This window comes from Suillus discolor, assembly GCF_016758755.1.
Source record: "Suillus discolor strain FC423 chromosome Unknown F5147scaffold_47, whole genome shotgun sequence".
In the NCBI taxonomy this organism is placed as follows: domain Eukaryota; kingdom Fungi; phylum Basidiomycota; class Agaricomycetes; order Boletales; family Suillaceae; genus Suillus; species Suillus discolor.
In genome coordinates, this window is record NW_024541294.1 from 293064 (window position 1) to 321050 (window position 27987).

The 27987-nt window shown below is 48.6% G+C and overlaps 9 protein-coding genes across 9 annotated transcripts; 5 read left to right on the top strand and 4 right to left on the bottom strand.

Moving 5' to 3' along the window:
* Positions 1 to 11: 11 nt before the first annotated feature.
* Positions 12 to 347, bottom strand: F5147DRAFT_581005 (uncharacterized protein; the record flags this gene model as incomplete). The annotated part of the gene is made up of 1 exon (XM_041431582.1): positions 12 to 347. The coding sequence occupies one exon, from the start codon at positions 345 to 347 to the stop codon at positions 12 to 14; it is 336 nt and encodes a 111-aa protein (XP_041290248.1).
* A 2249-nt stretch (positions 348 to 2596) lies between these two features.
* On the top strand, positions 2597 to 3723 carry F5147DRAFT_746825 (uncharacterized protein; the record flags this gene model as incomplete). Its single annotated transcript, XM_041439888.1, has 3 exons — positions 2597 to 2634; positions 2695 to 3256; positions 3322 to 3723. The coding sequence occupies 3 exons, from the start codon at positions 2597 to 2599 to the stop codon at positions 3721 to 3723; spliced, it is 1002 nt and encodes a 333-aa protein (XP_041290249.1).
* A 1125-nt stretch (positions 3724 to 4848) lies between these two features.
* On the bottom strand, positions 4849 to 6567 carry F5147DRAFT_776328 (monooxygenase; the record flags this gene model as incomplete). The annotated part of the gene is made up of 9 exons (XM_041441846.1): positions 4849 to 5077; positions 5129 to 5245; positions 5303 to 5518; positions 5565 to 5634; positions 5682 to 5811; positions 5862 to 6180; positions 6231 to 6289; positions 6327 to 6346; positions 6396 to 6567. 9 exons carry the CDS (start codon positions 6565 to 6567, stop codon positions 4849 to 4851), a joined length of 1332 nt encoding a protein of 443 aa, XP_041290250.1.
* Positions 6568 to 10577: 4010 nt separating this feature from the next.
* F5147DRAFT_707468 (Thiolase, N-terminal domain-containing protein) lies at positions 10578 to 12180 on the top strand. Its single transcript, XM_041438063.1, has 5 exons — positions 10578 to 10745; positions 10799 to 11087; positions 11137 to 11523; positions 11576 to 11902; positions 11959 to 12180. Exons 1-5 carry the CDS (start codon positions 10656 to 10658, stop codon positions 12081 to 12083), a joined length of 1218 nt encoding a protein of 405 aa, XP_041290251.1. The 5' UTR covers positions 10578 to 10655; the 3' UTR covers positions 12084 to 12180.
* Positions 12181 to 17642: 5462 nt separating this feature from the next.
* Positions 17643 to 19453, top strand: F5147DRAFT_290482 (uncharacterized protein). The gene is made up of 4 exons (XM_041429060.1): positions 17643 to 18128; positions 18242 to 18272; positions 18328 to 18399; positions 18450 to 19453. The coding sequence occupies exons 1-4, from the start codon at positions 17759 to 17761 to the stop codon at positions 19165 to 19167; spliced, it is 1191 nt and encodes a 396-aa protein (XP_041290252.1). The 5' UTR covers positions 17643 to 17758; the 3' UTR covers positions 19168 to 19453.
* F5147DRAFT_290459 (uncharacterized protein) lies at positions 19373 to 21376 on the bottom strand. The gene is made up of 3 exons (XM_041429059.1): positions 20162 to 21376; positions 19904 to 20094; positions 19373 to 19850 (listed from the first exon to the last, which is right to left on the bottom strand). The coding sequence occupies exons 1-3, from the start codon at positions 21034 to 21036 to the stop codon at positions 19579 to 19581; spliced, it is 1338 nt and encodes a 445-aa protein (XP_041290253.1). The 5' UTR covers positions 21037 to 21376; the 3' UTR covers positions 19373 to 19578.
* A 79-nt stretch (positions 21377 to 21455) lies between these two features.
* F5147DRAFT_707495 (uncharacterized protein) lies at positions 21456 to 24607 on the bottom strand. The gene is made up of 2 exons (XM_041438064.1): positions 24354 to 24607; positions 21456 to 24300 (listed from the first exon to the last, which is right to left on the bottom strand). The coding sequence occupies exon 2, from the start codon at positions 24234 to 24236 to the stop codon at positions 21717 to 21719; it is 2520 nt and encodes an 839-aa protein (XP_041290254.1). The 5' UTR covers positions 24237 to 24300; positions 24354 to 24607; the 3' UTR covers positions 21456 to 21716.
* Positions 24593 to 26477, top strand: F5147DRAFT_754320 (uncharacterized protein). The gene is made up of 5 exons (XM_041440284.1): positions 24593 to 24926; positions 24976 to 25148; positions 25214 to 25362; positions 25418 to 25569; positions 25626 to 26477. Exons 1-5 carry the CDS (start codon positions 24805 to 24807, stop codon positions 26374 to 26376), a joined length of 1347 nt encoding a protein of 448 aa, XP_041290255.1. The 5' UTR covers positions 24593 to 24804; the 3' UTR covers positions 26377 to 26477.
* Positions 26478 to 26511: 34 nt separating this feature from the next.
* Positions 26512 to 27455, top strand: F5147DRAFT_707499 (uncharacterized protein). Its single transcript, XM_041438065.1, has one exon. It carries the CDS (start codon positions 26725 to 26727, stop codon positions 27028 to 27030), a length of 306 nt encoding a protein of 101 aa, XP_041290256.1. The 5' UTR covers positions 26512 to 26724; the 3' UTR covers positions 27031 to 27455.
* Positions 27456 to 27987: the final 532 nt, after the last annotated feature.

A 27987-nucleotide genomic window follows, 5' to 3' on the forward strand; every position in this document is an offset into this window, starting at 1 on the left:
CGCACTTCCATTCAGCACGTATTGGCACTGATTGGGTTATATTCCACGTTCTCCAGGGACATCGTACGATGTCCCGTGAAATGGACTGATGCCAGTGTGGCGTTCATGGTTAGAGCAGCCCCACAGCTAACGACTGCGGTAGGACTACTTCCATTCCAGTATGAATTATACGTTGCAGTGTGGGGAATAGCGCAGGAACGGGGTCCGTTATCACGTTCCATATACGGTTGGTGACAGCGCAGGCAGTGCCTGAACGCACTATCATTATCCCCCACAGCAGTATGCGCGCTAGAATTCACAACCCCAATACCCTCTAGCACAGACAGAAAATCCGCTGAAAGAATCATTCAATCAGATAACGCCGTTGCAACATTTGCATTTGCTGTGGCGTAGTGTTGGTCGGCCATCGCCTCGAGAGCGGTTGCTACCAGTGAAAGATGCAGCTTTTGTCATGCCTCTTTGGGATATTGGGCGAGCGGTCGCACTTTGCATGATGATGATCAAGAGATACGGAGAAGCGCAGGATCAGATAGGCGGATGATCTCGATGTTCAAGATGATGGAGTCAGAAGGGGAGGCGATATTTATACCCAATCGTGACGACAGTATCTCAAACACTGGATCAAAGGAGAAATGACAGGTTAACTTGAAAACCCGTTCAAACCCGTTGATCGATCGATTGCCTGCAAAGTCGAGACAATGAGGCTGCTGATGGTGCCGCTCCTACCCTGTACTTGGATGCTTGATCATCATAAAGGCGGTATCGGTCAACACAGTGGGATGGCTTCAGGAAGACAAGATGTTTCCGGTCCGAGTCATTTTGTTCCCGGGGCTATCCATGATCTAGGGCTGAGGTACGGCCCCGCAGCCTGCGATCCACGTGCAATCAGGTATACGTAGCCCTGGCCACCCGATAGATGTCAGCGGAGAGAATAAAGACAGCCACAAATAGAACAATATTGTCATCCGTAAACACAATTGACAGGTATAACATGAATTCGAAACGCGTGTCAAAGAGTACTCGTCAGTTGATATCTGAACTCGAGCAAACAACCACGACAATAAGCTGAGACGAACTCAACTTAGCATCGGTGGCGTTCCTGGAAATACTTTTACTAGTACTGTTCCCGCTGTTTGTTCAGGGACGTGCCTTATGCGTACAACAACTTCGCAAACTCTCGTTTGTCAGTCCGTGGGGCGCAAAGCCATGCCAAGGACGTTATGGCACACTAGCTTATCTGCGTAAAGCCGCTGCATTGTCACGTTCGAAAGCGTCAATTGTCAACACTGACGGAAAGAGATGATAGCGTGGTATGAACATTTCTCATGTGAAAGAAAAATGATGCCTAACTGAGCGTGACGACCAAGGGTCGTTGTAAAGCGGGAGAAAATGCCCGAGAGAACTGAGCTCATTATTAAAAGACGATTGGAGTGTGCGCTGTGATCCGCCTTGATAGGGTGAGTAAAAAACCACGGGAACCTCGTGAACGTGAGGCAACACAAAAGTATGGGTTGTAAGAGTCTCGACGGGCGTCATCCATGAAACACCGGATGATGATGATTAGCCATCATGATGGGCGTTGATGCAAACGTGGAGGAATGATGGGCTGGCGCTACTACAGCAGTTGAGGACACAGTGTATGGCACGGAGAGGAGAGATCCATTTAGAGTGCCAAATCAAAAAAAAAATGAAAGCTTCGGAATCTGATTGATGTACAGGGTCGTTGTGATAGGGTAGGCGATCAAGATGATAACCCGGCAAGCAAATATAGAACAAAGGCAACACTGGAACGCAGCAAGTTGAAAAGTTGGAGACAAAAGATCATTCCGAGGTCGAGGATGGTGGCAGTTTTGATCAATCATGATGAGAATTTGTGTTGAGGAGGAGGGCGGGGATGATGTAGATGGCACGTTGGTGAGATGATCCGAGGGGAGTCGCGGGGATTCGCGTTAATCGAAAGATTACAGGAGCGCGGTGAGAGCGAGCCGCGTGAGCCGCGAATGGAACTATTTTTGAAAGTCCGATTACTAAAAGTAAATTATAGGTAAAACAAGTAAGTAATAGATAAAATTAAAATGAAAGTGTTTTACTGGGTGAATTCTTTGAGTTCAACTTCTTTTTACTTGTCCATAGACCGAAATTCGTACAACAGGATCTCCGCTTCCCCCTTTCCATGTCGGATCACGTTCCCGTATTACCGCAGGACTCAGTTGATGAATGGCAAGTACTCGAATACTTTGTAAATTATCTAACCTATACTAACAATTGATTTATATATTAAGGGAATCTCGTCATCACCAGTGTACTGATCATCGCCTTCCTGATATCCGACTACCCGCTCCTGCACCGGACAATATTAACCCACTTTCAGAATCAAGATCTCAGGAAACAGCCTTGACTCCAAATTTAACACTTCAAGACCCCAGCTTAGATCAGCGCCGTGTTAGTTCTTTATATACTTCTATGGCCGTGCCAAGTTTGATTGTTGATTTGATATCAGGTTTCGACATCTTCGCCACTGCATAAATCAGAGCGTTCCCTCGTCTTTCAACACCACTCATCATCACCCACTTATCCAGTTCTTCCTCCCCTTCAAATGCCTCACCGCGTTGACTCAATGCCAATGCCGTCCTCGTACGTACTCTTCATCACTTCCTTTTCTTCATTCAATTGATTTATCTAACCTTTTACTAGTCATCGTCGCGACTATGATTATGACTATGATCATTCATACAGGAGGCCATCTCCTCCACCAATTGCAACTTTGTCCCATTCGCCTTCGTTATCCGTTTCATCATTAGACCGTTCATCCGTATCTTCCCCGGCGCCACGCCGATCACCCACTGATCGTTCAGTTGATTCACATTCAACCTACTCTGATGCCTATTATTCTCAAGATCAGATGGCTCGGCAGTCTAGACCCTACCCGCATGACCCAGTCCGAGACTCGGGAAGGGTCTCCCACAGCTATTCTTATACCCCACGACCTCATCCTGAGCACAGATACTCGCATGACTCCCACCCATACCATGTGTCTTCTTCCTATTCGAGCCCAGCATTGGCACACAGTGCTGCGAGTAGTGGACGTGACAGTTCACAGCTGCCGTATACACTTCCGGGTCAAAGTTACCATGCAATTGGGTATACGGACGATGCAGCTACGAAATTAAGTGACCGTGTCCGTAGAAGGTGCTTCAATTGCTGTACGACGGACACGTCTACGTGGCGCCGTTCTAACTTGAATCCTGGAAAAGTAGTGAGTTTACTCGTTTCTTGTGTCTGCGTTGATCGGTAGGCTGACTAAATTCCGTTCACTCGCAGCTGTGTAACAAGTGTGGGTTGTTCGAGCGGACTCATGGTCGGTCTCGACCGGATCAGTTTCCTCACCGCAGGGGCGCATTAGCGACGACGGCAATGCGGCCAAGGACACCCCCACAAACCACGCATCTACCACCAATCTCCACTCACGTTCCCCCTTTGGCGCCTTACCATTTTTCACACCCTTCGATTGCCCCTCTTCAGTCTGTACCTGACTCAAGGAGGTCACAGCACCCGAACACGTTGCCGGAGATCCAATCTTGGATAGATGCACCAGCTGGACGGACGTCCTACTCCGCGCCGTCGTCAGCAGACCGTGGACATGAAAGTGGGCGTCAGCGGTCACCACCACGGTTGCACCACGTAGATATGCGTTCGTCAAGCGTTCATGAAGCGGTGGCATGAAGGAGGAACGTTCTCCCGTAATAGGCCGGAGCTCCGTGGAGGAAAACGAATAACCTAAAAGTTGATGCTTCTATGCCTGCTTATTCGCTACTCGACTAGTCCGATTTCTTGGATTAATGGCTAGAACGTGCCATCAGGTCACCGCATTCGTCGTAATTATTTGAGTTTGAGATACCATTCGCAGTATTCGTATTGTTTTCGTATATAAAATTGCAAAACGACAGTAGCTAGCTATTAGTACATGTACGCCTACGATTTTTTTGGAGATTTGGTTGTATTCGTATATGCATACCCTTTTGATTTGGACGTGTACATGGGACCGTCGATCTTGCGATCAATTTATCAAATATATATTTGCTTCCGCACTATCGAATTACCAAATTTGGAGCAGTGGAACGCGATCAGTTGATCGGTTTGATCGATCTGACAAAGCCTGTCAAGAGTCATCCGCAGTAGAATTTAGTAAGCCAGCGCTTGTCATGCAAAGATAACATGTTTTCGGAAGCCTCCGTTCCAGGTACATCAACGGTCCGGAGCGCGCAATCACCGATTATACCTCGGGTTGCCGTCGGCCTAACGTTGACCAGGACTAGCAGTCACGAAGAAGACACGTATCCGATGAAACATGATCTATACCGGAAATCTCCCCAAAAGTTTAAATATGATAACGGTTTTTATTTTATTTCCACGGAAAGGTGGTCGCAGATCACGGCGCTGCTCCGAGGATATACTTGGAACACACATGGCGCATCGGGCATCCGCCAGACTACCCTAGTACGTTCAGCTCACTTTCAGTGCTTCCAGGTCCTTGTACGGGCCCGCAAGAACATACCACCGGAACTTCGCTCAGCCTTGGAAAGAAGGGAAACTCCGAGTTCTGATTTACTCTTGATCCGTGGAGGTCCTCACGTGATAGAAGTTCTTATTAATGAGGTAGAGCAGTCCCTTTAAATTCGCCTATCAAACCACAACTTAAACCAGGCACTTTTCATTAAAAAGGGCTGATGCTCTGTCAGATAGGACATACGACGGTCATATCTCTTCTTCGCCTCCTACAAGACTCTAGCCCCACTAGCGATCCGCTCATCCATCAAAAGGTGATTCAGAACGTGAACAACTATGCTTCTATACCGCTTCTTTCACCTCCTCTAGACACGGCTGATAATACCCGTCTTTAACTATAGACTGAGCTATTCTCTCGTAAGCCGCATATGCGTGTGCTTCAGCGTCGAATGCCATCAACCACTCTGGCATGGGAAACTCGAAACTTTTCCCCGAGTCTCCCACTTTCGCCCCGTGCCATTTTTCACGCGTACTCTCACCCAACACCTGTGCATCATACACCCGTTGGTACCTGTACAATGTGACTTGGTCATCTTTTTTAGGGACACATTATCTCACATACCGAATAGATTCCCATGTCCTCGTTCCCAATCGAACGTTGTCTTTGCCAGCAAGGTTCAGCGTAACTGCTAGTGTTAGCCCATCCTCAATCGCTTGAGATGCTCCCTGCGCGCTTGATCTGCCAAATCACATGCTCAGCAAACGCGTTCGGCATCAATCACCCATACTTCCTTACGGCAAAAATGGGTGAGCCGCATCGCCAATCAATACCACGCGACCAGATTGGCTGAGCCAAGTAGGAAGAGGGTCGTGTACGAGAAGCTTCCAGTCGATGCACGAAGGAGCTTTGCAGATGATGGCAGCGCACCGCGGGTCCCAGTCTTTCACAAGCTCGAGTATGTCTTCTATATTACCCGGGGACGACCACTCGCCATCAACAGCTGCGTTATCTCTATATTATTTAGCTCTCAATATCACGAGAAGTACGATTTGCGCACTTGTGAGTGACGAACACACAAGTCGCTTTACCCCCGCGCGAGGAAATCGCTATAACGTGCATGTCTTTACCTACGAGGAGTGAGTGATCAAAAAACTGGTGGGCGAACCCCACTTACCAATCCACGTGTAAAACTGATCCCCGTGGGTCAGGAAGTTTGTCAATGGGTCTGTCGCAATACCGTGCTCCTCAGCATCGAACCATGCGCGGTAAATAGCATAACCAGAAGGTTTTGGGTTGTGATACCCCTTTGCGATGTTAACCGGTAAGTTGACCGGCAAGATAAATTAAAACTTACAATAACATATTTTCTCGCCAAACTCTTCACTCCATCTGCAGCAACGATGACATCAGCATCAAACGTTTCACCTGTTTGGATTTTGACGCCGGCCTTTCCATTCGCTTCGTCTTCCCAATATTCTACGACCTGATGCCCCATGCGAATCTCGATGCCCAAGGACTTCGCATGCTCAAACAGGATTTCATGAATAAGCCCTCGATGACCATTGTAGGCGAACGCTCCGAAGAGCGGCCAGGACAACTTCTGCACTTGAATGAGGCCTCCGAGGTAATCATAGATGTGGATTTCATTTGCGGAACGGCAGACCTCCCATAATCTGTTGTATTCTCAATTATTTTGATCAGAAAAATAAGGCCTTTTCTGTACCTTTCATGGAGGCCCCATCTGGCCAGGATGCGACCAGCATTTGGGCCGAGGCTTACCAGCTAGCCCCTTGTCAGTCCTCGAGCTGCAAATCATCACCCCAAAGAAACTCACGTCGCCTTTATTCCACAATTAGATGAGAACAATAGGTATGCGATAGCTACTGACCTAGTTGCTTCAATTCACGCACTTTCTCCAGGATCATCACGCGATGACCCTTGCGTTTGCATTCGATCGCACAAGCAATACCTCCAAAGCCAGCGCCGACAACGACTACATCAATTCCTGTGGCACGAACGTCGCTGCTAGGAAGAGGTTCGTGGTCCTGGTGTTCAGCCATGATAGTCGATTGACACAATAGCGAAACCGTATTGTATTATAAAAACTCTAATGGGGCACGTGCGCCACTATGCCGAAGATGGACAGGCCCTGGGCGATGGTCGGTCATTACGATGGCGGACTAACAGTCTGTGGATCACCGAAGCACCTTATCTACATCCGTATAGGGGGTGCCGAGTAACACTCCGTCGCAGTTGACGGCGTCTTTTATGTCATTATGTGAGGTGGATGACATGGACGTCATATAACCCGAGGCTCGGCTCACCCTGTGATGATGATATTCCACCGTAGTAACGTCGGATTTAATTGCTTGACACAGCGCAAAAAGGGTTGGATTGTACGTGGACTTGAGCTATCTTGTGCGCCAAGTTGACATCACCATCATGATCACTTGGCAGTATCTTTCCAGACGGACTGATACAACCTATTTCGGAGTTTTAAGACGATCAGATGGATTGTAGTGAACTAGTGTCTTTACTACTCACTAGCGATATTGGGCAATTCTCATCATTGCGCCGGCGCCGAGTCAGTGATTCGGAATGAGAACTGTGAGCCTGAGCTCAGGGTGTCTGACACGGTATCATATGAATTGTGCAAACTTGAAATGACCAAGTCATTTCCCAACTGGAACGCCCAAATTCGAAGTGCTCTCAGTACTAGTGTCTCTGATCAAAAAGTACGGTGATGCGAATGTCGCTCATGTTCAGACTTTACTGGTAGAAAGCATGATGCCGGAATCCGAAAATTGTAAACTACTCCCGATACCTATAGAGACCGAAGTCCACTGCTACTACGACGGACCCTGCCCCTTTTGTAAACAAGGTAACAAGTTCATTATATAGTACAAACACTTGATACGCAAATGCCCCCGGGTCCTACGGTACTACTAGATCAGCTAATTTGGTTATGACCGTGCAGCAGCCAAGTTTCACGCTCGCTCTCATTAGAGATGGGCTATTAAATCATAGTGCTCCCACCTGGGGCCAAGCCTGATGCATTTCAAAGGACTTGTACAGTTATTCGATTGCGTACCAAATACCCTTTGCCACCTTGCCTGCTTCGCATCAGACCCAGCTGCAGAATTCTAATTCGGCCATCGAGGTCCTTCACTAAGGTGCGACACGAAATGCAAAGTCCTCCGACTCTTGTATTCATTGTGGGGCACTCAAGGATCTACCCTTACATTCTCGCATGGCGAGTGATGCAAGGTAAATGTCGATCCTCTTTAAAGCTGTCATTCAGCGTTCAAGGAAAATCACCCTGAAGGAATGAGTATTTTTCACAACCGGCGACCGAAGAGGGCGAGAACAATATTCTTGTACAGCACCCAGGCTGGCTAATACAACAACAACAGGAATAGCCATCGCTCTGGCGGGTTGCACCGTTTCTAGATCCTTGCGGATATGAATTCTATTTTAGGTTTCATACGGTCCAGTGAGCGTGAGTCAGGTGTGTTGTGTTCGAATCGTAAATCATTTAGAAACGAGTGCAGTGACATTGTGTTTCCACCCATTTGCAGGGTTTTGCTTCTTGGTGGATCCACAAAGGGAGAACATGCGACACCTCCGTCCTCGACCAAGTTTCAATGAGCTAGCCTCCGAATGACGAGTTTTTCTGTCTCTCCTTGGCAAGAGTGCGGCGGAATAGCACCAGTATAGAAAAGAGACAGTTCCCACACCACCTAGCATATTATTTTCAGATTTGCGGACGACATTTCGAGGGTGACGGATTGTAGGGAGCTGAGGAACTCGATCGTGGGGAATGGCTGGGATGCAACAAGTGTATTTCAGGCCACTCCTGCACTGTTTTACCTGTCATGGCAGTAAACGGGGCTCCGGGAATCCTGTCGACTACACGAATAACTAATCTGTACGCCAACAAGTCCCGCATGAATGCTGTAGCGGGGAGGCCTGGTGCAGGTCCTTGGGAGCGCCAGCCTCGGCGCAGTGGCAGGAGTTCTGGCTCGTAGTCAGTGGTGTAGTAGGATCTGACGCAGGTCCTCTGGAGTGTCTGGTGTCCTAGCACAGTAGCAGGAGTCCTGGTCCTGGCTCGTAGTCAGTAGTCCTGCACAGACAGAGCTGTAGCCTCCCGCTATAGAGGTCTGGCCTTGGTTCCCCTTGCAGTCCTTGCCCGTTCCAATGCGTTGACAGGCACTATCGTCGACATGTCAAATGCCATCAGCACCGTGACTATGCCGTCTCGACCACGCTCACCCGAAAGATAGGAGAGACGTTCGTTGAAGTGTCAAAATAACGAGACGGATATGAACAGACCAACATTGCCTGTCGCAACGAATCGTAATTGCAAAAATGCAAGTATGAATACCCGAATGACGCACCCCATAAAGCATCTGGTTGCTGAAAATTAGCACTTCTCGTGCACCAGATTCTTGCTGACATCAGAATATTCTGACCCCGTGGCAGATGAACCGATGAGGTAAAGCGAAGGCTCTCGAACAAGTGGGGTTTCATCAATACCACTATCGACGTGAGCATACGAAGGGACCTTACCGTCGTTCTTCCGAAAAAATCCAAACAACACACCGCTCGTTCTTGGCTACTGAACAACTTTGCTGGATTAGGAAAAGTCGCTTATCCACCAACCGTAGGGGCCTAATATGGCGACCTTCTCCCAAAAACGCGGGTGATGTCTTTGTAAGACTACATAGCTCGTCCACCGGTAGATGCGGACAGTAGCGGGTCGTTCCGACAACTTTTTGTCTTGCATGCGGACACATGCAAGAGCGAAAGGGAACAACCTGATTTCAAATAAGGATCTGTGTACGAATAAACAAGGATGCCTTGCCACGATAGACCCGAGCAACTCCCCGCGGCCTTGATACTTGATAAGTGAAGAAATAACAAGGTGTGCATAACGCCTCGGTCCTAACAGCCATCAGACCCCTTGGGATTGATCATTTCCTGTCGGCGTCCAAAAAGTGGATCCTGCTGAAGATCAGCTTGCAGCGATTTAGGTCATGGGTTTCAATTCGGACCTTGAGTTCCCCTGTGGAATGGAAACACTGCCCTCGGTCATATCCTTCAGCACCGGGCCTTTTGATGAGTCAAAGGTACAAATAGCGACGAAAGAATCGGAGGTGAAGTTACAGTCTGGGGCAGGTGGAAGGTTAGCTTTAAGCGCTCAAGCCTAAGGTGGCAAATACGGCAATCAATTTTGGATGCTGCCTGGATGCTTCACCTCGTTCTACAAAGTTTTTCAAATTCCACATTTCGACCGCAGCGTATTTTCCGATGTCTGCGGCTGTTGGACACAGGTCACGGCAACTAAAAAAATGCAGCGTTCATTACTGCTGGACCGCCAAGCATAAGCCATCGAAATGCCACCACCGCAGTTTGATGAAGTGAGCGAATATTGGTCGCAAAGTGAGTCATCTTCATTATGTGAGCATTATGGAATAGCCTGAGCGGGTAGGCGCATCTCGTTTTGGTACTGCGGGTCTAATATGGGTAAGGTGGGTGGATCGAGTGAAAATTTGGAGTGAGACATACTTCGCCAAATTGATACGAACAATTTTTTATGAGCTCGTTCTTGAATTGCGGTCATATATATCAACCACGACTTGTGCTACATACCGATCGTCTGTGGATGTGAAGTTTGACGACACCCTGACCCTCACAAATCTACACGTATTCAAGGTGACTGGCGCGTGAAAACCACCACCGATGATGACTGCTCCATAGCCAATATATCTCTGTGCAAAGCACGGTGCTGGCGAGTGGCCCACATAATGATGATGTGAGGATATGACATGTGTTTGTCTGGCCCGTAGCTGGATCTGGAAGCCATAAGTCGTGGATGGGTAGAACTTAATAGATGTTCTGAATCTGGTCCAACAGCATACTGCAGAGTGTTCAGTCAACGGTTCATGATCAGGTGATTACAAGACTGAGACAGGATAGAACGGTTCGAAATGTTACCCGGACTGAATGACTAATAAGCTGGAGTCTAAATCAAACACATGCTTGCGCGTAACGATGTTATTACTACCGAGTCAGCAACTGCTCAGTTACTTTCCCTCAGGCCAAGTTCCATCTCCCAGGGTTCCTCCACATAAATTTTGACTCCACAATGGCATCATCAAGCGCGAGAGCAAGGCTTCTTGCTAAGAATGACAACGACGTCGTTATTATCGCCGCTGTGCGGTCTGCTCTCACCAAGGTACCATTACTGTTACAGAGACCTAGACATGGTGTGCAACTTAATCCTTATAGGGCAGGAAAGGTGGCTTCAAAGATACTCGTCCAGAGGAGATCCTGTCCGGCGTTTTGAAAGCTGCCTATACTAGAGCCTCAGTCAATCCCGCCCTTATTGAGGATATCGCTGTCGGAAACGTCCTACCTCCCGGCGGCGGTGCCAATGCTGCTCGCATGGCTGCCCTTCATGCAGGAATTCCAAACACAACTGCAATCAACACTGTGAATCGTCAATGCTCGTCTGGTCTTGCAGCTGTCAATCAGATTGCAAATGAAATCATTGCTGGACAAATTGACATCGGCATTGGTAGGCAATGATTTTGTATATTATCGTTTGTTACTAAGGAGTCTTATAGGTTCTGGAGTTGAATCCATGACATTTGGATACGGCGCTGGATCCTTACCCGATAGCTGGTCAGATGAGGTCCTCGCCAGCCAAGAAGCAGAAGACTGTTTGATTCCCATGGGTATCACTTCTGAGAACGTCGCCTCTGACTTCGGGATTTCTCGCGAGGTACAGGACAAGTTTTCAGCCGAGTCCTATCAAAAGGCTGCCGCCGCCCAGAAAAGCGGAAAGTTTAAGGATGAGATTGTCCCTCTGAAGGTCAAGATAACTGATCCAAAAACTGAAAAAGTTTCTGAGATTGTCGTTGACATGGATGATGGTATTCGTGATGGTGTCACCGCAGAGAGTTTGTCGAAACTTAAGCCCGCATTTACGAAGAATGGCACGACGCATGCTGGTGGGTTTTTTGTGATACCTCTTTTAGACTGTGCCATCTAAACTTGATATAGGGAGTGCCTCACAGGTATCTGATGGTGCAGCAGCTGTAGTCCTTGCTCGCCGCTCTGTTGCCAAGCGGTTGGGTCTTCCCATTGTCGGCAAATACGTTACTTCGGCAGTCGTGGGTGTACCACCGCGTATCATGGGTGTGGGTCCAGCATATGCCATCCCTAAAGTCCTTGAGAAAACGGGACTTTCCAAGGGCGATGTCGACTTCTACGAAATCAACGAAGCTTTCGCATCACAGGCCGTGTACAGCATCCAGAAGGTTGGCTTGCCGTTTGACAAAGTGAATATCAATGGGGGTGCGATCGCGATCGGACACCCACTCGGATGCAGTACGTGTCTTGTAACTTTTGCGTATCAATTATGTCTTGATCTATTTTCGTCACAGCGGGAGCACGTCAAATTGCTACTGGTCTCAGCATCGCGAAACAACGTAATGAGCGAGTGTTCGTCACCAGCATGTGTATTGGCTCAGGAATGGGCATGGCAGCTGTGCTCGTCAGTGAGCATTGAAACTCCCAGTATTAGTATCATTATACGTAGTATACGTATGTTGTGTATTATATGACTTTTGATCGATGATCTCTCATGAGACCTTTTGCAACTTGGACCAAGTTTTGGTTAAAGTCAGTCTTTAGCCACTTCTACAGTTTTCATGGATCTTGTTGAATCTTGATACAAAGAGGTAATATGTAGTAACAGTTACTAGCGCTAGCCTGTACAGATATCCCTCCCATACGGGTCGCCAATGACCTCTGGAATGTCAGGACGAACTTGGTGAAAGGTTTTCTCTCCCTGAGCTGTATAGGTTCAAGATTCTCCAGTAAAAAATAGTCCTGAAACCAAGGAGAAACCCAAATATCAACCCGCCAGGTGAACTTTCGATAGAGAAAAATGTCTAGGTGATACACACATTAAATACCTCTCGTGTTCCCGCGCACGGACCATCCTGCCCACATGCATATATATCGCAAATTTGCACTGTTGGCTTTTCTTCACAGTCACCTCGATGTTGAAGTTGGCGTCTTACAGTTTGGATGATGGACATACCACTTCGTTACTATTTACTATCGAGCAGAAGGATGGATGCAGGAGCTGGGCATGCCGTTTATCACTTATTTATTGTTACTGATTGAACGGTTAATCAGCGCCTGGCACATACTTCACAAATTTATTTTTACTGGTTTTACATACCAACACTGGCCACCCGTTTGCATCTGAAGAACTGAATCGAGTCGATCACGGACAATGGACACGCTTCACACCCGTGGTTTTGTCATTGACCCTTCGTGTGTGTGGGTCGTTTCTGGCAACATCCAAAAGCCTACAAGATCTTACAAACTGATGTTCGATCATGTCACAAGGGTGACAGCACCCTGTTTCCTTCGCGTGGTTATGGCTACATCCGTGCGCGTGAGGCTTCGTCTGGGACTCACTACTATGAGTCAAAACCGTCATCGCTCGGATATTTGATCGCCTACTTCTCCATCACAGTCTGACTCTTACTGGACTCCACCCACTCCATTTGATGACTTCCACCTTCTATTACGAGCTTTGTTCCATTGCTTGCAATTCACGTTGATCATTCAGGCCTCATGCGTTTTTTTCGGATCCCACTCACAAGAAGACAAAACATTGCGTACATTTTAGTCGTGTCCGAGAATTGCGCAAAGTGAATACCTATTACAGGGTTATCACGCTGTGATTATCGGGAAGTTTGACATCCCTGCTCGATTGCAGGTGAAGTGTTGTAAGTTGTATATTTACTTATATCATAATACGTTTTGAGAGATTGTCTTGCCACGCGACGCGTGTAGATTGACTTTGCCATGGCACTTAGATTGCAATTTTAGCACAAGACTTGCTGGATGCTGGGTACAACAACAGAGTTGTCTCCGTCATCTTCTAGTTCTTACTACGGCAGTAGAACTATTGTCACATTGAGTATCTCAAGTTGTTCTCTGTAGTATCAGCGTGTCGTTGCTGCTGATACTGTGCACTTTGTAGTTCGGCTGACGGCAGTGCTCGTCTCCCGTAGTTGGACCACCCAAATGGAAGTCAATCGTTCCACCTTAATTATGCAAGAATGCTAAGGTACTGCTTGTGCTTTTTTGGCCATGATCAAGTGACGTCCTGTCATTTCGTCACTCGGAAATCCCCCCATTTTTCCAGAATGGCCTGGATGTGACCGAATGGGCTGTGTATGCATCCAAGTATTACTACCGCTCAAAACCCCTTGATTCTTTGCGAAAAACCTCCATGAGTAGATCGTGGCGCACGGGCTACGTGTTCAGGTTTGGATCCGGGTTATCTAACCTATCAGCTGGCTGGTCACGACAATATCCAAATGCCCGTTATGGTTCTTCATACACCTGCTAAAATCTCGGCGGCCAAGGATGGGCTTGAACCTTCAAAGAGATTGTTAAAGGTTAGATTAATTCGCCCTCTCTTGCGATAAGTGAGTTCCGTTTTTTTTGCATCATCCTCATGGGTGATAATGCGTCTGGTTGTTAGAGTGCGCATTCAGGAAGACATTAGCCGCGTATTCACTCACTTTATCATACCGAAGTACAAGTGCCTTGGGGTAGCTCCTTCCAGGGCAGGACAGGCGATGTCGAGCCAATTCGTGCGCCAGGCTGTCGGATTGATCGAGAGGGCCTATATACGCCCATGGGTGCGCCCTCCAGGTCAGAGAAGTGGTCCTCTATCGCCTACACCGCAGCACGCCCTATTCCGTCTTCAGTGTTATCAAAAGCTACCATGGAATTCGCACCCCTTCATACGCATTTTTCGGATCAAGTACAGATCACCCACTCGAAGCTCCTCACTTGGCAGGTAATTCCCGCAGCTTTTTTTAACACGCTTGCGAGTATAATTATTTAATCAATGTCCCCAGTTTGAAGTTGACCGACATCACCGTCGGACTCTGTTGGTCCACACCTTGCGGTTACAATTGCGCGTCATGTCCTGCAACCGCAGAGCGGAAATGGAAACATATTTATTTCCCCGCCTACGGGGATGATTCTGCTGTCGCCATTGATTTGGACGTCACGAATGAGGTCGCTCTATTACTCGGATCCTCTTGGAGCACGACTTCCTAGTAAACGCCTATCTCAAAAAAGGCTTATCTGGGCCATCTCGTTATTATCGGCAGCAGAAAAAAACCGGACACCGACTTTAGCAGTTTCCCTGAGCGTCGTTCATTTAATGTGGCTGGCAATAACGAAAGCGAAAGGTGGCTGGCTCGGCAGAGGGGGGCGTGACATGCCAAGCTTCATAGCTTGATGAGGCGGTATACGGGTTTATGCCTACCCTGGGTGTGGCGTTATGGGCAAGAACGCCGCGAAGCCTATGTGGCCGCCGCGGAATAGCCTACCTCGGATTGAGATGCATTCCTTAGCCGGAAGTCGGACAGTAACGTCGCTTTCTATTCTTTCAATAACCGAACAGTGACTTGAATGGTATTCTATAGACTAGCTCAGACTTCGATTAACGGAGGCACTATCAACTAGCAGGGTCGGTGATACAAATCTAAACTCTATTTTTTCGCATGGGCGTCCGGTTATTTGAATGCCGCCGCATAGACCCTTCATATTTTTTTCATGATAATAGAGCTTATTTGCAGGGACTATGGTTCGCGACTTCAACAAACGGACTCATGTTGCGGACATGGGGTGGTTGGAGAATGAACTGTGATGAAGGCAGTCCGCAGCGCGTGATCGCCGGTGACAGGATCCATGAACTGGACGACTCTTTACGCATGCTTGGAGGCATCATATGTCTTAATGACATCTATTTTATCCAAATGACAACGCGAGGAGTGGCGTCGATAGCTTGCTGCGATTAGGTGATAATGCCTTTTTCATTCTGATCAGGGTGCTGTTACCTATGAATGACGTGGAAACTTGAACTTTGTCTTTCATAGGCTGATCCTAGTTGGTCAAGCGAAGAGACTCGCACGTCGCAACGCAAACGTCGTCAGATTGACGATATCGTATGATGAACGTGCGTACTCGGTTTATCACCGTATAGCAACTTACTGTACTGCATGAACAATTGAATACATCCGGGCCGATCGGAGAGTTAACTTGAATGCAAATCAGCTGCGCTGGTCGTGAAGGAGATAAAGTAGCGAGGCAACTCTCCGAGTTTGATGCCATGCTGCTTCTGCGCGTATTACACGAGGTGAAGCAATCCACACTTACATCGAATTGGCACAGACTCAACCACTTTCATCGATTTAATACCAGGCTAGTGGGCCCAGGGGCTGTGGAACACGTGCAGTTTTACAAGGAAGGTTGATTGCTATATTTGCGGCGTTAAGGCACATGGTTCACTTTGAATAATCGATCCAGGCTAACGAGCGAATAGAAAAGGTGGATGCGGCAGGCTTCTCTATGGAGTATCTCCTTAAGCGAATTTGTACACATGCTGTCGGCCATATGATGTCAATAGGGACGGGCGATCTGCAGTCACTTGGCTCAGGTAAAAGCGGCGTTAGGTGTTTCCTACTTTGTATTTGTATTTACGTCGCTAACGTCAAGCAACAAAACGATTGTGGGGAAAGTCTTCCCCCACGACACCGCAGTAACTTTTCTCCGTTGATGTAATGAGAAAAGAATATCCTGATGGAATCCTACTAGCGTCGGGACTATGATGACGGAGATTACGGAACAGGCGCTCTGGAGTTAGCGGCACTAAAATTGTCCGGGCGGCTTTCTGTTGCTTCCTCTGAAATTGATAGGCTTTCGCGGAAAGTGAGAAGATGTCGGACGGAGGATAATAATATCACTGTGGTATGAATCTCACCGAAGACTTTGTGTTCCAGCAGGTAGTTTGGAGAAGATGGCAACAGACAAACACGAAGTAGTTACCATGAGAAATGGCCACACGTCATCTGTAAATAGCTATTAGCAAGGCGGATGGTATGCGATTCAGTCAAAATTCGAAGACATGGAATTTTCTGAAACCCGAGGGAAAAGTTGGTATGATACTAGGAACAATAGGTCGCGGTATCGATGGTCCCAAACTTACGATACACACGATGGCGATGTAGACAAATGTGGGCGTCATTCGGATATTATGCAACGCTCTAAGAGGAGCGATTGTTACCAAATATACATGAAGAGTATGCAATGGGCGCAAAATGATGGCCCATTCACAAGGTTAATGATCAGTTTGAAGACTAGCCTCATGTATGACGCACCTGTTGATATGACCATGAGAGGAGTCATGTGTCAAGGGAGGGCAGCCGCGAGGCAGTCACCCGACGATGTTGATGATGATGATATGATAAGAGATGAGAGGTTTCCAAACGGATTGTGGATAGACGCCCAAGGGTAAATAAGGCAACAATGTATGACCTGAGATGGAAATGGAGGTACGTATGATCCGGTGAATGAGGGCAACTGACCGTCTTTTCCGGTAAAGGCGGGTCTACGGACATGAAAGAGCGGTACATGCCCGCGAGTGCTGCGGGGGTTCATATGGTGGAAGGACCGAGAGATGGACCTATCAGAAAGAGCACAGCTGTGGGTAGAGTTGTGGTGAGATAGGATTCGAAGTGGAAGATAGGATTCGGATGACAACCGGACATACACGGACACTCGGAAAGAGCCGAAATCAAAATGCACTTAAAGCTTAATTCCACACTGTCATTAGCAAATCACCGGAACTGAATTCGTGCCTTGTAGCAACAACGCTTGCTATCTTCAAAGGTTCCGGGACTAAACCAAGGTGAACGTTTGCACTGTCCTTTTATTATATTTTCTTTTTGATGGATGGTTCTAATACTCAGCCGGTTAACAGCCGAGGATATCGGAGACTAGCGGACTCTAAGCTAAGGTTTGTTGGAGTTTGTTGGTTACGAACCTGAGCTCAGCGATCACAGGCTTAGTCTGATCAAGGGGCAGGCTTTTCAAACTTGAACGTAACCTTCATTGAAGCCGTACACACCGATCGATTGGCGCAAGGCCCGGACTAGGCTTCTGTCACTATCCGAAATTTCTCTTTTATTAGTGACCTTTTTTGCTGAAACACTAATCCAAATTCCCCTTATATAACCGAACAGCCACCCTGCTTCAATTTAGTCACAGGCAACTAGCTTTAAAATCATTCTCCTCTTCTTTCCGGTTCGTATTAAATGCCCTGTCGATCCTGATTTCTCCACCCCACTGATTCCGTCCACTATGGACACCAATAGGCAGCTACCTGACCCAGCCAGTCATCATCCCCCTCCTCCACGTTTAATGGCCTCACCACAGACCCGTCCTATCGCCCCATACCAGCAACCATCCTTACCTTCTATTCGTCAACTCCACCCCTATCTTCCACCTTCGGGCATGGCTCAACATTTGCCCCCTACAGACCCTTCTACTTACACATATCCACTCTCAAGTCCTTATTCAGGGCCTTCTGGCTCCTCTGAAATTCAACAACCTTCCTCACAGCATGCCCTATACGGTCGTTCAGAAATGATCGACTCCGAGCCTGAAGGTGAGATGGAGCAGCAAGGTCCAGCTAAAAAGAAAAGGCGACGACAAGCTCTGAGCTGTAATGGTAAGTTTTATTTATTTTAATTTAAAATTATGTTGCTCATCGTTATCGATTTCAATCTTTGCCCTCTTGTTTATGTCGTTACTCTTTTTATCCACATCACGCGATCTTTAAAGAATGTAAACGGCGTAAGATTAAATGTGACAGGTTGGCCATTGTAATGTCACCACATCGCCGTGCTGTTTTGACTTCGCATTTACAGAGCTCAGCCCTGTGGGCCATGTACTAGGCGTGGTGAACAGTCAAAATGTCAATGGCGAACCTTAGAGCCTGTGTAAGCAGTATCTTTCCTGCTTAGAAACTCCTGCCCTTATAAATGCCCAGTGACAAATACGTCACTCGCACTGAGTATGAGGAACTCAAGAACAGGAGTAAGGCTGAATACGACGAACTGAAGTCAAGACTTGATCACCTTGAATCCGTGGTCGCGCGCCTTTTCCCCCCACCAGGCGGCCCTGCCAACGTGCCCATGTATTCAATCCCTGCTGATATTTCAGGGGCGTCGTCATCAGACAACGTAACCTCCTACCACTCTGCCCATTCGTCCGCGGGACAAGCATTGTATGTTGCTTCATCATCTTCTTTCACCCAAGACCCGGCAAAATCACAATCTTACGCCGGCTCTTCCTCACCTCATATCGCGGGATCTGGAATTAGTCATGGACCTTCCATTCCATCATCCTCCTCGAACACCCAATCAGTCGCACAAAGTGCTGGCCCATCTCATCTCCGCCATCCCTCGGACGCCAAATCCCCCACTATTGTTAGGCAGTCCCCGCTTTCATTAGCTTCCATCACATCTCCTTACAACGCTGATACTCAGCCAAAAAACTTCCACGCGCAGACGTTCAGAATACTGGGCGAGCGTCTGCGCCCGGTTCGAAAAAGTTGGAAAGGCCCAGTGGAACTTCTATGCGGCATCCTCAAGCGATGGAACATGCTGCGATGTCCGGCTCAGCAGGCGTTACAATGGAAGGCCCGTCAATGTCACCAGGGACACACCATTTATCGTCATCGAGACGTTATGGTGATCCTTCCGTAGGGCGGGAAGGGGGGGATAACAGAGACCGAAGGCAAGGTCCTGTAGAGCGATAGACTCTTCCGGCATTTCGTCGGCTCATAGCTTAATTCTGATCATCATTGGTGGCATTTCAGTTCTATTCATTCTGCTCACACTCCACACCACGCGTCAACCTTGTATGAGAAATACCTTCCGCAGATTCCATTCCCGGTACGCCGGACATGACTTTTTCGCTTTAATTTGGCGATCGCATACCCCACCCAGCCTCGTTTTTTCTGAGCATCTTTCACGACACAATTACGAGATTTTGTATTCTAGTAATACCACGAGTCTACTAAGCCTATCCTAACCATGTCAGTAAATGTCTCTAGCGCAGATCACGGCGATCCCATATAGTATTTTGGAAACTGGTGCAAGGCGCGATTGATTGTCTTAGTCCCATACTAACTTTCCCCGGTTATCCACGGTGGCTTGCATGCCGCCGCTAGTTTGCTTACCCCCTCCATGGCGTGATTGATTGATTATCTGCTCACGCTCCAAAGCACGCCTGCGTTCGGCAAGTTTCGCTTGTCGCTCTACTTCAGCGTCAGCTTTAGCATCTTTCAAACTCTGATTTCTTTTCGCATTTTGTCGCTGTTTCTTGGTTAACGTCCCTGGAACTTGCTGTACAACTTGCGAAGGCGTGGCTGAGGGTCGCGATACTTCTACGGCCATCTGTTAGCTTCATGACAAGGTAAAAATAAAATAAAGAAATTACTCGGGTGACCCTTGCCCTTGACGATGCCCCATTCGCCATCATCCTCCCCATCTGCGTCGTGTAAAGTACCGCTACTGGCATCCACATCCTCGTAATCCTTCCAGGAAAATCCTGGCGCCGGGGCCTCATCGGCCCGGGGCTGTACACGCATCACACGCGCTAAACCAGGATAACCCGGGCGCTCAAGCATGCTTCACGAATAACATCACGAGGTGGTCCAATGAGCATATGGGGATGAAGAACCGACAATTGACTTACTCATCGACGGTTGTTTTCCTAGGTTTAGGCAAAAGCCTCTCAGCCAGCGTTCGACGCTTATCTCCTGGGGTGCCTGCGTCCAGACTAGCAGATTCATCCTCATCCGTAGGCTCGGCAATTCCAGAGTGGCCGGTTGATGGACCCACGTCACTGCTGGTCATATCCGTTGTTATCGCAAGTATTTGATTGTCTGATCTAGTAGCGGTCTTAGGGCCTCGTGCTGTCTGACGGGTGTCTATCCGCATCCACGAAGAATCAGTATCAAATGACGGAGAAGAAGACCGTATTTGAAGCGTGCGCAGCTCCTCGTCCTGTTTAGGAGAAAACACTTTGCTAGGCATGTCAAAGGATGTTTTGGGAACATCACCGCCTGACTGCGATGCCAAGGAAGCTGACAGTCGTTCGGCTGCAACGTCAAGTGCCGTCCCCGTTACTTTCTGCTTCTCCTTCTTCGTCTTCGTCTTCTTCTTCGTTGCCTTGTTCTTTTTCACCTGTATGCTTTGGTCGTCCGAGCTGGGGGAGACGGCGTCAAATTCCCCGGGAATAACATGCGGAAATGGAACGACAGTAGGTTCAGGCACAGGATTGCCATGCGCAGACGTTGCGGTGGCGGTGGGGCTACTAGTGGCGGTGGTGGCGGTGATGGAGGAGGTGGTACTGATGGACTTCTCAGACGGCTTTGAGACGCCGGCAGTTTTCGGTGTCTGTTTCTTCTTCTTGCCTTTCGTACCTTTTTTGCTAACCGTCGGGGGTTCAGAGGGTGTACTGCTTGGTGCGCTAGAGTTGGAGTATGTGAGGTAGCGATATGTAGCAGCCCCTGCGACACCAGCCACGATGGCCCATTCTAACGATGTATGGCTGAGCGTCGAACCCATTAGGATGGAGAGTTAGATGTTGGAGATAGCGGTAGACGTCGAGAGAACAATGCAACTGGGGTGCCCGCTGCGCGCTTGAGAGTTTCTGACAACTGGACGGCCATGTGACGTTGACGTACGTGTCATTTGGTCGCGTCCGCGTCAATAGCCGTCAACAACGCGTTGTCATGCGCTCGGGAAATCATTACGACTGTGTGCGATCGCGCGCCCATGACCGAAAAGGAAATCAGTGCAACAGCCTGTGTCGATTAATATGGTGTCAAGACTGACTCATGCTATGAGTCAATGGCGGTTTCAGGGTTCCAGTGGTCTGACACTGCCGTGCGCAGTCATTTGGCATTATCTGGGGGGGATTTTGACAGTTCATCATCTGCCATGGATTTGAGAGAGACGCGCAACGATGTCCCCAGCGTCAGCTAGGACAGGTGTTGTATAGATCATGAGCGCGAGAGATGGGTTTCGCACACGGCTGTAATCAGGGTAGTTATATTATGTAGAAACGCTGGGACAAATCAACATCGTTTAACTTGAACAAATACATGGACAACAGGGTATTGCTACTACGAAACCAAGAACGTTAAACGACATCAAGACCTATTATAATTAGCTCATTTAAATTAGAACCATTACATAGTAAATGTGTCGTTGGGTATCATATCGGTGGAAGCGTGGCCGGTGTATCATGAAAGCTCAGAGTAGCCCGAAAAGCGTAAATTATCTGACTCAAGTTCACTACCACCGAGGTGGAGTGTTCCTCCCGCTTGATCACTGCGCTCGAGGAGATGATTCCAAATATCAGACTTCTCGCGCTCTGTGAGGGGCGGAGAGCGGGGAGCATCGAGTTTGCGGTAATTGACAGCAGACCGAAGCTGAGAGAACGACGAATCTTTGGACGCGGAAGTGGATGACCTTGACCGTGTCTGAATCTTAGCAGTAGATGCGTCGCTAAGGGTACTGGGCGCCCGGAGAGATATTCGTGAGTTGGATTTGTCATCAGTAGTAGTAAATGTGGATTGGGAGGGCAAATGTTTGCCCTCCGACAACCTCCTTGAGCACGCCGCACCTCGAGTAGGCCGTGGTGGTGGAGAAAGTGAGGTATTTCCATCGGGAAGTAAATGAGTGTGTGCGGCCGTAGACGGCTTCTCGACCAGCCTGCGTGTTCTGAGAGACGTTAATGAATGAATGGGGTGCGTAATCGGGGATGTATGTATACGTGGCGAGGTTTCCTGGTGCTGATCATCACCCTTGCCTTCTGCGGTTGGCGTGGCTCGCCCAGAATGGCTTCGACCGCTAGAATTGCTTCGATCGCTAGAATTACTTGGCCTGCCAGAATATGACTTCGTGCCCTGAACTTCTGTGTAATCACCTAAAATTTGGTGGAGCTCCCGTGGGGAGACAATATGGCGATCCCCCATGCTGGGAAGACCCGGCACAGTCTCCTCTCCATATGAAGAGACTGACGATCCCCTCGAGTGTGACATACGAAAGAAACTTGCCGAAGCTATTTCGGATGAATTAGGAGAAGACGAGGACGTTGCCATGCTCGGCCGCGGGCCTGAGCCAGCGATACTCCTTGGTATGGATGCGCTGTAAGATCTGTGTGACGTAGCCTGCACGTCTGTTTGCACCGTCTGGGACCGGGGAGGGGGTGTGTTGAGTAATTCTTTTGGAATGGCAGGGACAGGTGGTGCAGTCGTATCAGCGTGAAAGCGCTCGCGAAGCCCGCCCGTGCTGATCCGTTTCATGAGCTTCCAAATCTTAGAACCCTCCGACTTGCCCTGCAGGTCGGTCGCTGAGCGGATGTGACCCTTACCAGACTCCCCTGCATTTGTGAACTGTCCGCGGTCATTGAGAGAGCAGAAAGAATGGCCGTCTTGTAAACTTGATCGGCCAATTGAAGGTTCACGTAAGGGATACTCGTCAGCCTTAACGCCTCCTCCCGTTGCCTTCTTCCATTTACTCGACACTCTTCTCGAGAGGCTTCCCTTCCTCGAAAGGCTTCTACTCGGATCGGAGTGAAGTGTTTGAGCCCGCTGTTCGGCAAGGACATGAGCGTGCAACGACCAATTTCTGTTATCATCCGGCCCTCCCGCAGTAATTCTGAATTCCGACTGCGTGCCATAGACAGTATAATATGGGATAGGAGAATGCGATCGAGGGTCGGGTTCAGAAGGTCCTTCGGCAGGCTGCACTGATGATCCGTCGTGTTGTTGCTTGTATGGCTGAACAATACTCAATGAAGTGTCTTTGGACGCAGAATCATGGGCATAATGCGAGGGGGAGGCAGGTGTCAATTTCCGTTTTAGTTCCATCTCTCGTTGGATTCTTTCTTTGGCCTTTGCAGACGGCTTCCTACGAAGAACATTTCGCTGCTTTTGGTCCTTCCCCTTTGTAGGCATAGAATTGGTAGACAATGAAAGGCTGTCTTGGCTTATGAATGGCGGGCTGGTGGAAGGCGAAGTGATCGCCCTCGTAGGATAATCCGGATGCGAGTATCCGGGTAATGGGAAGCCATGGGGATGGGGCCTGGACTTTGGAGGGGTTGGGGGCCGCAAAGGTGAAGATGGGCCTGATAGACGGGTGGGGGACGGGAGTGCAGGCTTGCTAAGGAGGAACTTGATGCCCATAGCAACAGGGGACTCAGGGGTCTCCAGGGTAGTGACATTGGGTGAATTGGGCACGGTGCGGGGACGGGGAGAAGATATCGGACATTTGGACGCACGTTTGCGAGTGACGCCGTGTATAGGGAGAAGATCAGATTCCGTAATGGATCTGGAGCGACCGCTTGTAGCCGGGGACGAAGGGGTAGCGAAATATGGACGAGATGACGTTGCAGGCACCCTATTGTCTTCGAATACAGAGCGAGGATCGGTTATAGCGCTGGCAGATTCTGATGTGAATGACGATTGTGAGTCGGTAAAGCGACTGCTGCTGGCATGTGCGGAAGAAGGAGAGGTGACGGGGCTAGACTGAGCACTGAGATTGTGAAGGGATGCGAAAGGGGGAAGGATATGATCTGGGGTATTGTGGGGTACATAAGGATGTCGTGAGCCGGACCTAGGCAAGGAGTGGGGAGGGGTATTTGGTTGAGCGGAAGATGAAGGAAGGGGTTCGTGCACAAAGGTTCGATGATGGTGGCCGACTTGATAGGAAGAATGAGAAACGGCGCGCTTGCGTGTAGTTGAATTGATGGGGAGCATAGTAGTTGCGTAAAATCGAGTGAAGCGATCAAGATCTGTTAGACAGGTCCAGGCCTAGTGCCGCCTAGACGTAGTATATGAAGATTAAGAACAGTTGGAAGTAAAACGGAGACTCACATGATGATATGGGAAGAGAAAGCAGTTAGACGCCTGAAAGAAAGTACGTGAAACTAGAATTAGGTTACGGGAGGGCGATCCGCTAGAACGGTCTAGTTCGGTCTACGGAAAGGCTACACGAGGAGAGACACACAAGTTTAAAGGAGCGTAATGAAAGAATGTGGGAAGACCAGACCAGAGAGCGCAACGCCAAAGTAAACTATATATATAAGACAAGACTTAACAAGATCAAAGACATAAGTAAACCCGGTAGGCGCTGACGATCAGCCTCATCAAATCATCCATCGCATTCCCCGGTGCTTACGCTCTCCCACGCTCAGGCCATGACTACACTAGCTAGTACAGTGCTCTCGCTAGTACATATGTACCTTAGCCTCGTATCCAAGTCTCACCTCGATCATCCTTATAATCTCACTCAAGTCTCAGTCACACAAAGTTCCCTTCCATCATCATGTTTCGCACCAATGTCTCTCCCAATGATCCCGCAGAGGAACATCCCACAATCGGTTTGATCGGAATGGGTGCAATGGGCGCTATGTATGCGAAGCACCTCTCAAAAGCAGGCTGGAAAAAGTCCCTTCATTTACTTCTCAACATCTATTCGTCTCATACATATCTATAGAATCAGCGTCTGTGATATTCCCGATAAATTTGAATCCTTGAAACTCCAATACGCAGGCGTTCCTGGTATAACCGTCCATCAAGATGGACACGGAGTTTCCAGAATTTCAGACTTCATAATGTACTCCGTGGAGGCCGAGTACATCGACCGTGTCGTTTCACAGTATGGACCTTGTACGTCTTCCCATACATTCAAATTATATCCTCCTGACCTATCCTTCGTGGGAATCCATACATAGCAACTAAAGTCGGCGCAGTTGTCTCTGGCCAAACCTCCGTCAAAGCCCCCGAGAAGGACGCATTTGAAAAGTATCTCCCTCCGGATGTCCATATCGTGTCACTTCATTCTCTTCATGGCCCCACCGTTTCCCCAGAAGGGCAACCCCTGGTAATTTCCCTTCCGCCTAACTTATCGCCAATCCTCATCTTCTTATCTTTGACAGGTTCTCATACAACACCGCGCTCCAGACTCCTCTCTTCATCTAGTCGAAAACATCTTCCGCTGCTTCGGTTCACGCTTCGTATATTTGACTTACGAAGACCACGACCTCGTTACCGCCAATGTACAAGCGGTCACACACGCTGCCTTCCTCACGTACGAGCAATAATTCCGTCAATCTTCTATCACTTCACTTCTGACTCACACCACAGCATGGGCACAGCCTGGGCCAGCCAGCGCGCGTATCCCTGGGAACAGGGCCAATACGTCGGAGGAATTGAAACTGTCAAAGTAAACATCATGCTTCGCATTTACGCGAACAAGTGGCACGTTTACGCAGGCCTCGCCATTCTCAATCCCTTCGCCCGCATACAGATCGACCAATACGCTTCCTCTGCAACCGCTCTCTTCAAGCTTATGCTTGCAGGCGACGAACGAGGCCTCCGCACCCGGATCTACGACGCACGCGAACAAGTCTTTGGCACAGTCAAAACAGAGCGCGCGCCAATATTCCTAACTGAAGACGTCCTTGATCAGTTCACCATCGGCGGTCATCCAAAGCTTAACTGCAGTCCAACAACGTCGTCTGCACCCCCATCAAACTCCCACCTTGCACTCCTTGCCATGGTCGACTGCTGGGCCCACCTCAAAATTCAGCCGTTCGACCACCTCGACCTCGCAGCAACTCCCATATTCAGGATGTGGATCGGTGTTGCAGAGTACCTCTTTCGTTCCCCGACTCGGCTGGATTCTGCTGTTCGTTCAGCTGTGTACGACGTCACCCACCGATCGGACGATCTCGAATTCGTGATCGCCGCACGTGGGTGGAGCCAGTGTGTATCATTTGGGAGCTTCGAGTTATATAAACGCCGGTTCTTGGAGACCGCGTCGTTCTTTGAGAGCAGGTTTGAGGAGGCGGGCGCAATTGGTTCGGAGATGATCAAGGCTATTTCGCAGAGTTAGGATCGAGGAAATTTTTTTGGGAGATCGTTTTTATGCACTTTTTATGTAATATACTTGCATCTGTAACAAGTTTCACTATTTATACTAGACTGTTCCTTGGGCGCATCGAGTGAACAAAGTGAACGTTCGTCAATACCATGTCAAGGCGCAAGGTGTCGTGGAGCAACGCTCCCCGATATATTAGCAAATCTATGTTGCTACACGTGCAACACGTTACTGGCAGCAAATCGAGACTTCGGATGTCCGTGTAGCAGCGTTGGTAAAAAGCTTTCCCGCCTAGATCCAAATACTTCATTCAATGTGGTAATCGGAATCACGGGTCCCCCTGCCATTATAGAGGTTGCAGTGATGCTGGACACGGTCGAGGGTCTCCGGGTTGTCACGATAAGCTGCAAAGGTGTTGTACTCGCCGTTGTTATCTGCTTCGCGATATTAATAGACGCCCGAGATGTGATACTGTTCACAGTATGTCCGTTGTCATATGCGTTTCTGCCCGGGGGCCTAATTCCGTGGCCGCAGTTGTCCAGATTGGCAACGCTCCACGGCACGGGACTACCATTTTACAGTGCTTTAACGTTGCTACATCAGTGTTACGACCATATCGAAGTGCTACATACCAGCAATCGAGTCCCCGAGTTGACCCCTCGACAATGATGTAACTGGAGGCGGTACTTCATATCTGCATGTCTTCGAGCTCATGTGCAATCGTGTGCATTGAAGACGAGAGCGCTCAGCGCATTCTGGTGAATCACATTATGGGCAACACTCATAACGCACTGTCATATCCACAAACTATACCTCGTCCGGCCTGGTCCATAAACCACCACCTCACGGCCTATAAGGTTGCAGGAAGGAAGCTGTCCGACGGTAGTACGAGAAGGAAATTGTTTTAAGGCGGGGGTCAATGATAGTCTACGAAATCGTCAGTGATGCGGTGCCATCAGCTCACCTCAGACAAGCCACGACATGGAAAACATGCTAACCTCTCGATAATGGTGCATGATACATCCTGCATAGTATCACCTTCGCTCGTCGATAAGTACGACCTATGACTTACTGTCCGTCCTTCGATGAATCAATTCTACATGGCTCCCAACATGCCCTTCTTGCTCGGCATAAAATTGGTGTTTCCTCGATTAGGGCTGTGTACATAGAGTTTTCGACACCAAAAGACAAGAAATTTCAATTGAAAACATGAACTGCAGTGGAATAGTGCTTACCTACTGCTTCAACATCACCAGGCACATAAACGACACGAGCAGAGCAACAAAAATATGAACACTCCCATGGACTTAGGAAAAGTCCTTCAAGATCCAGCTCCACGGGACAGGATACGACAGTGCGGATGCAAACTTGAACAAGCTGTCGGAGGCCGAGAATGGATACTAACTACATCCGATCATGATGCCCTGGAAATCGTTACAATGAATGATCGGATGCTAGAGTGAAAACACACTTCAGCTTCGAAGGAGAGAGATATTAACGGTTGAAATTGCTGCAAACAGTAGTGATGCGCTGGATTTGTAAGTGAGAAACAAGAAATCATTCATGACGGCTGCACTGCTGAACTGGAGGCGATCGTGGTATTGATGTTGAATGCTTACAAAAGCA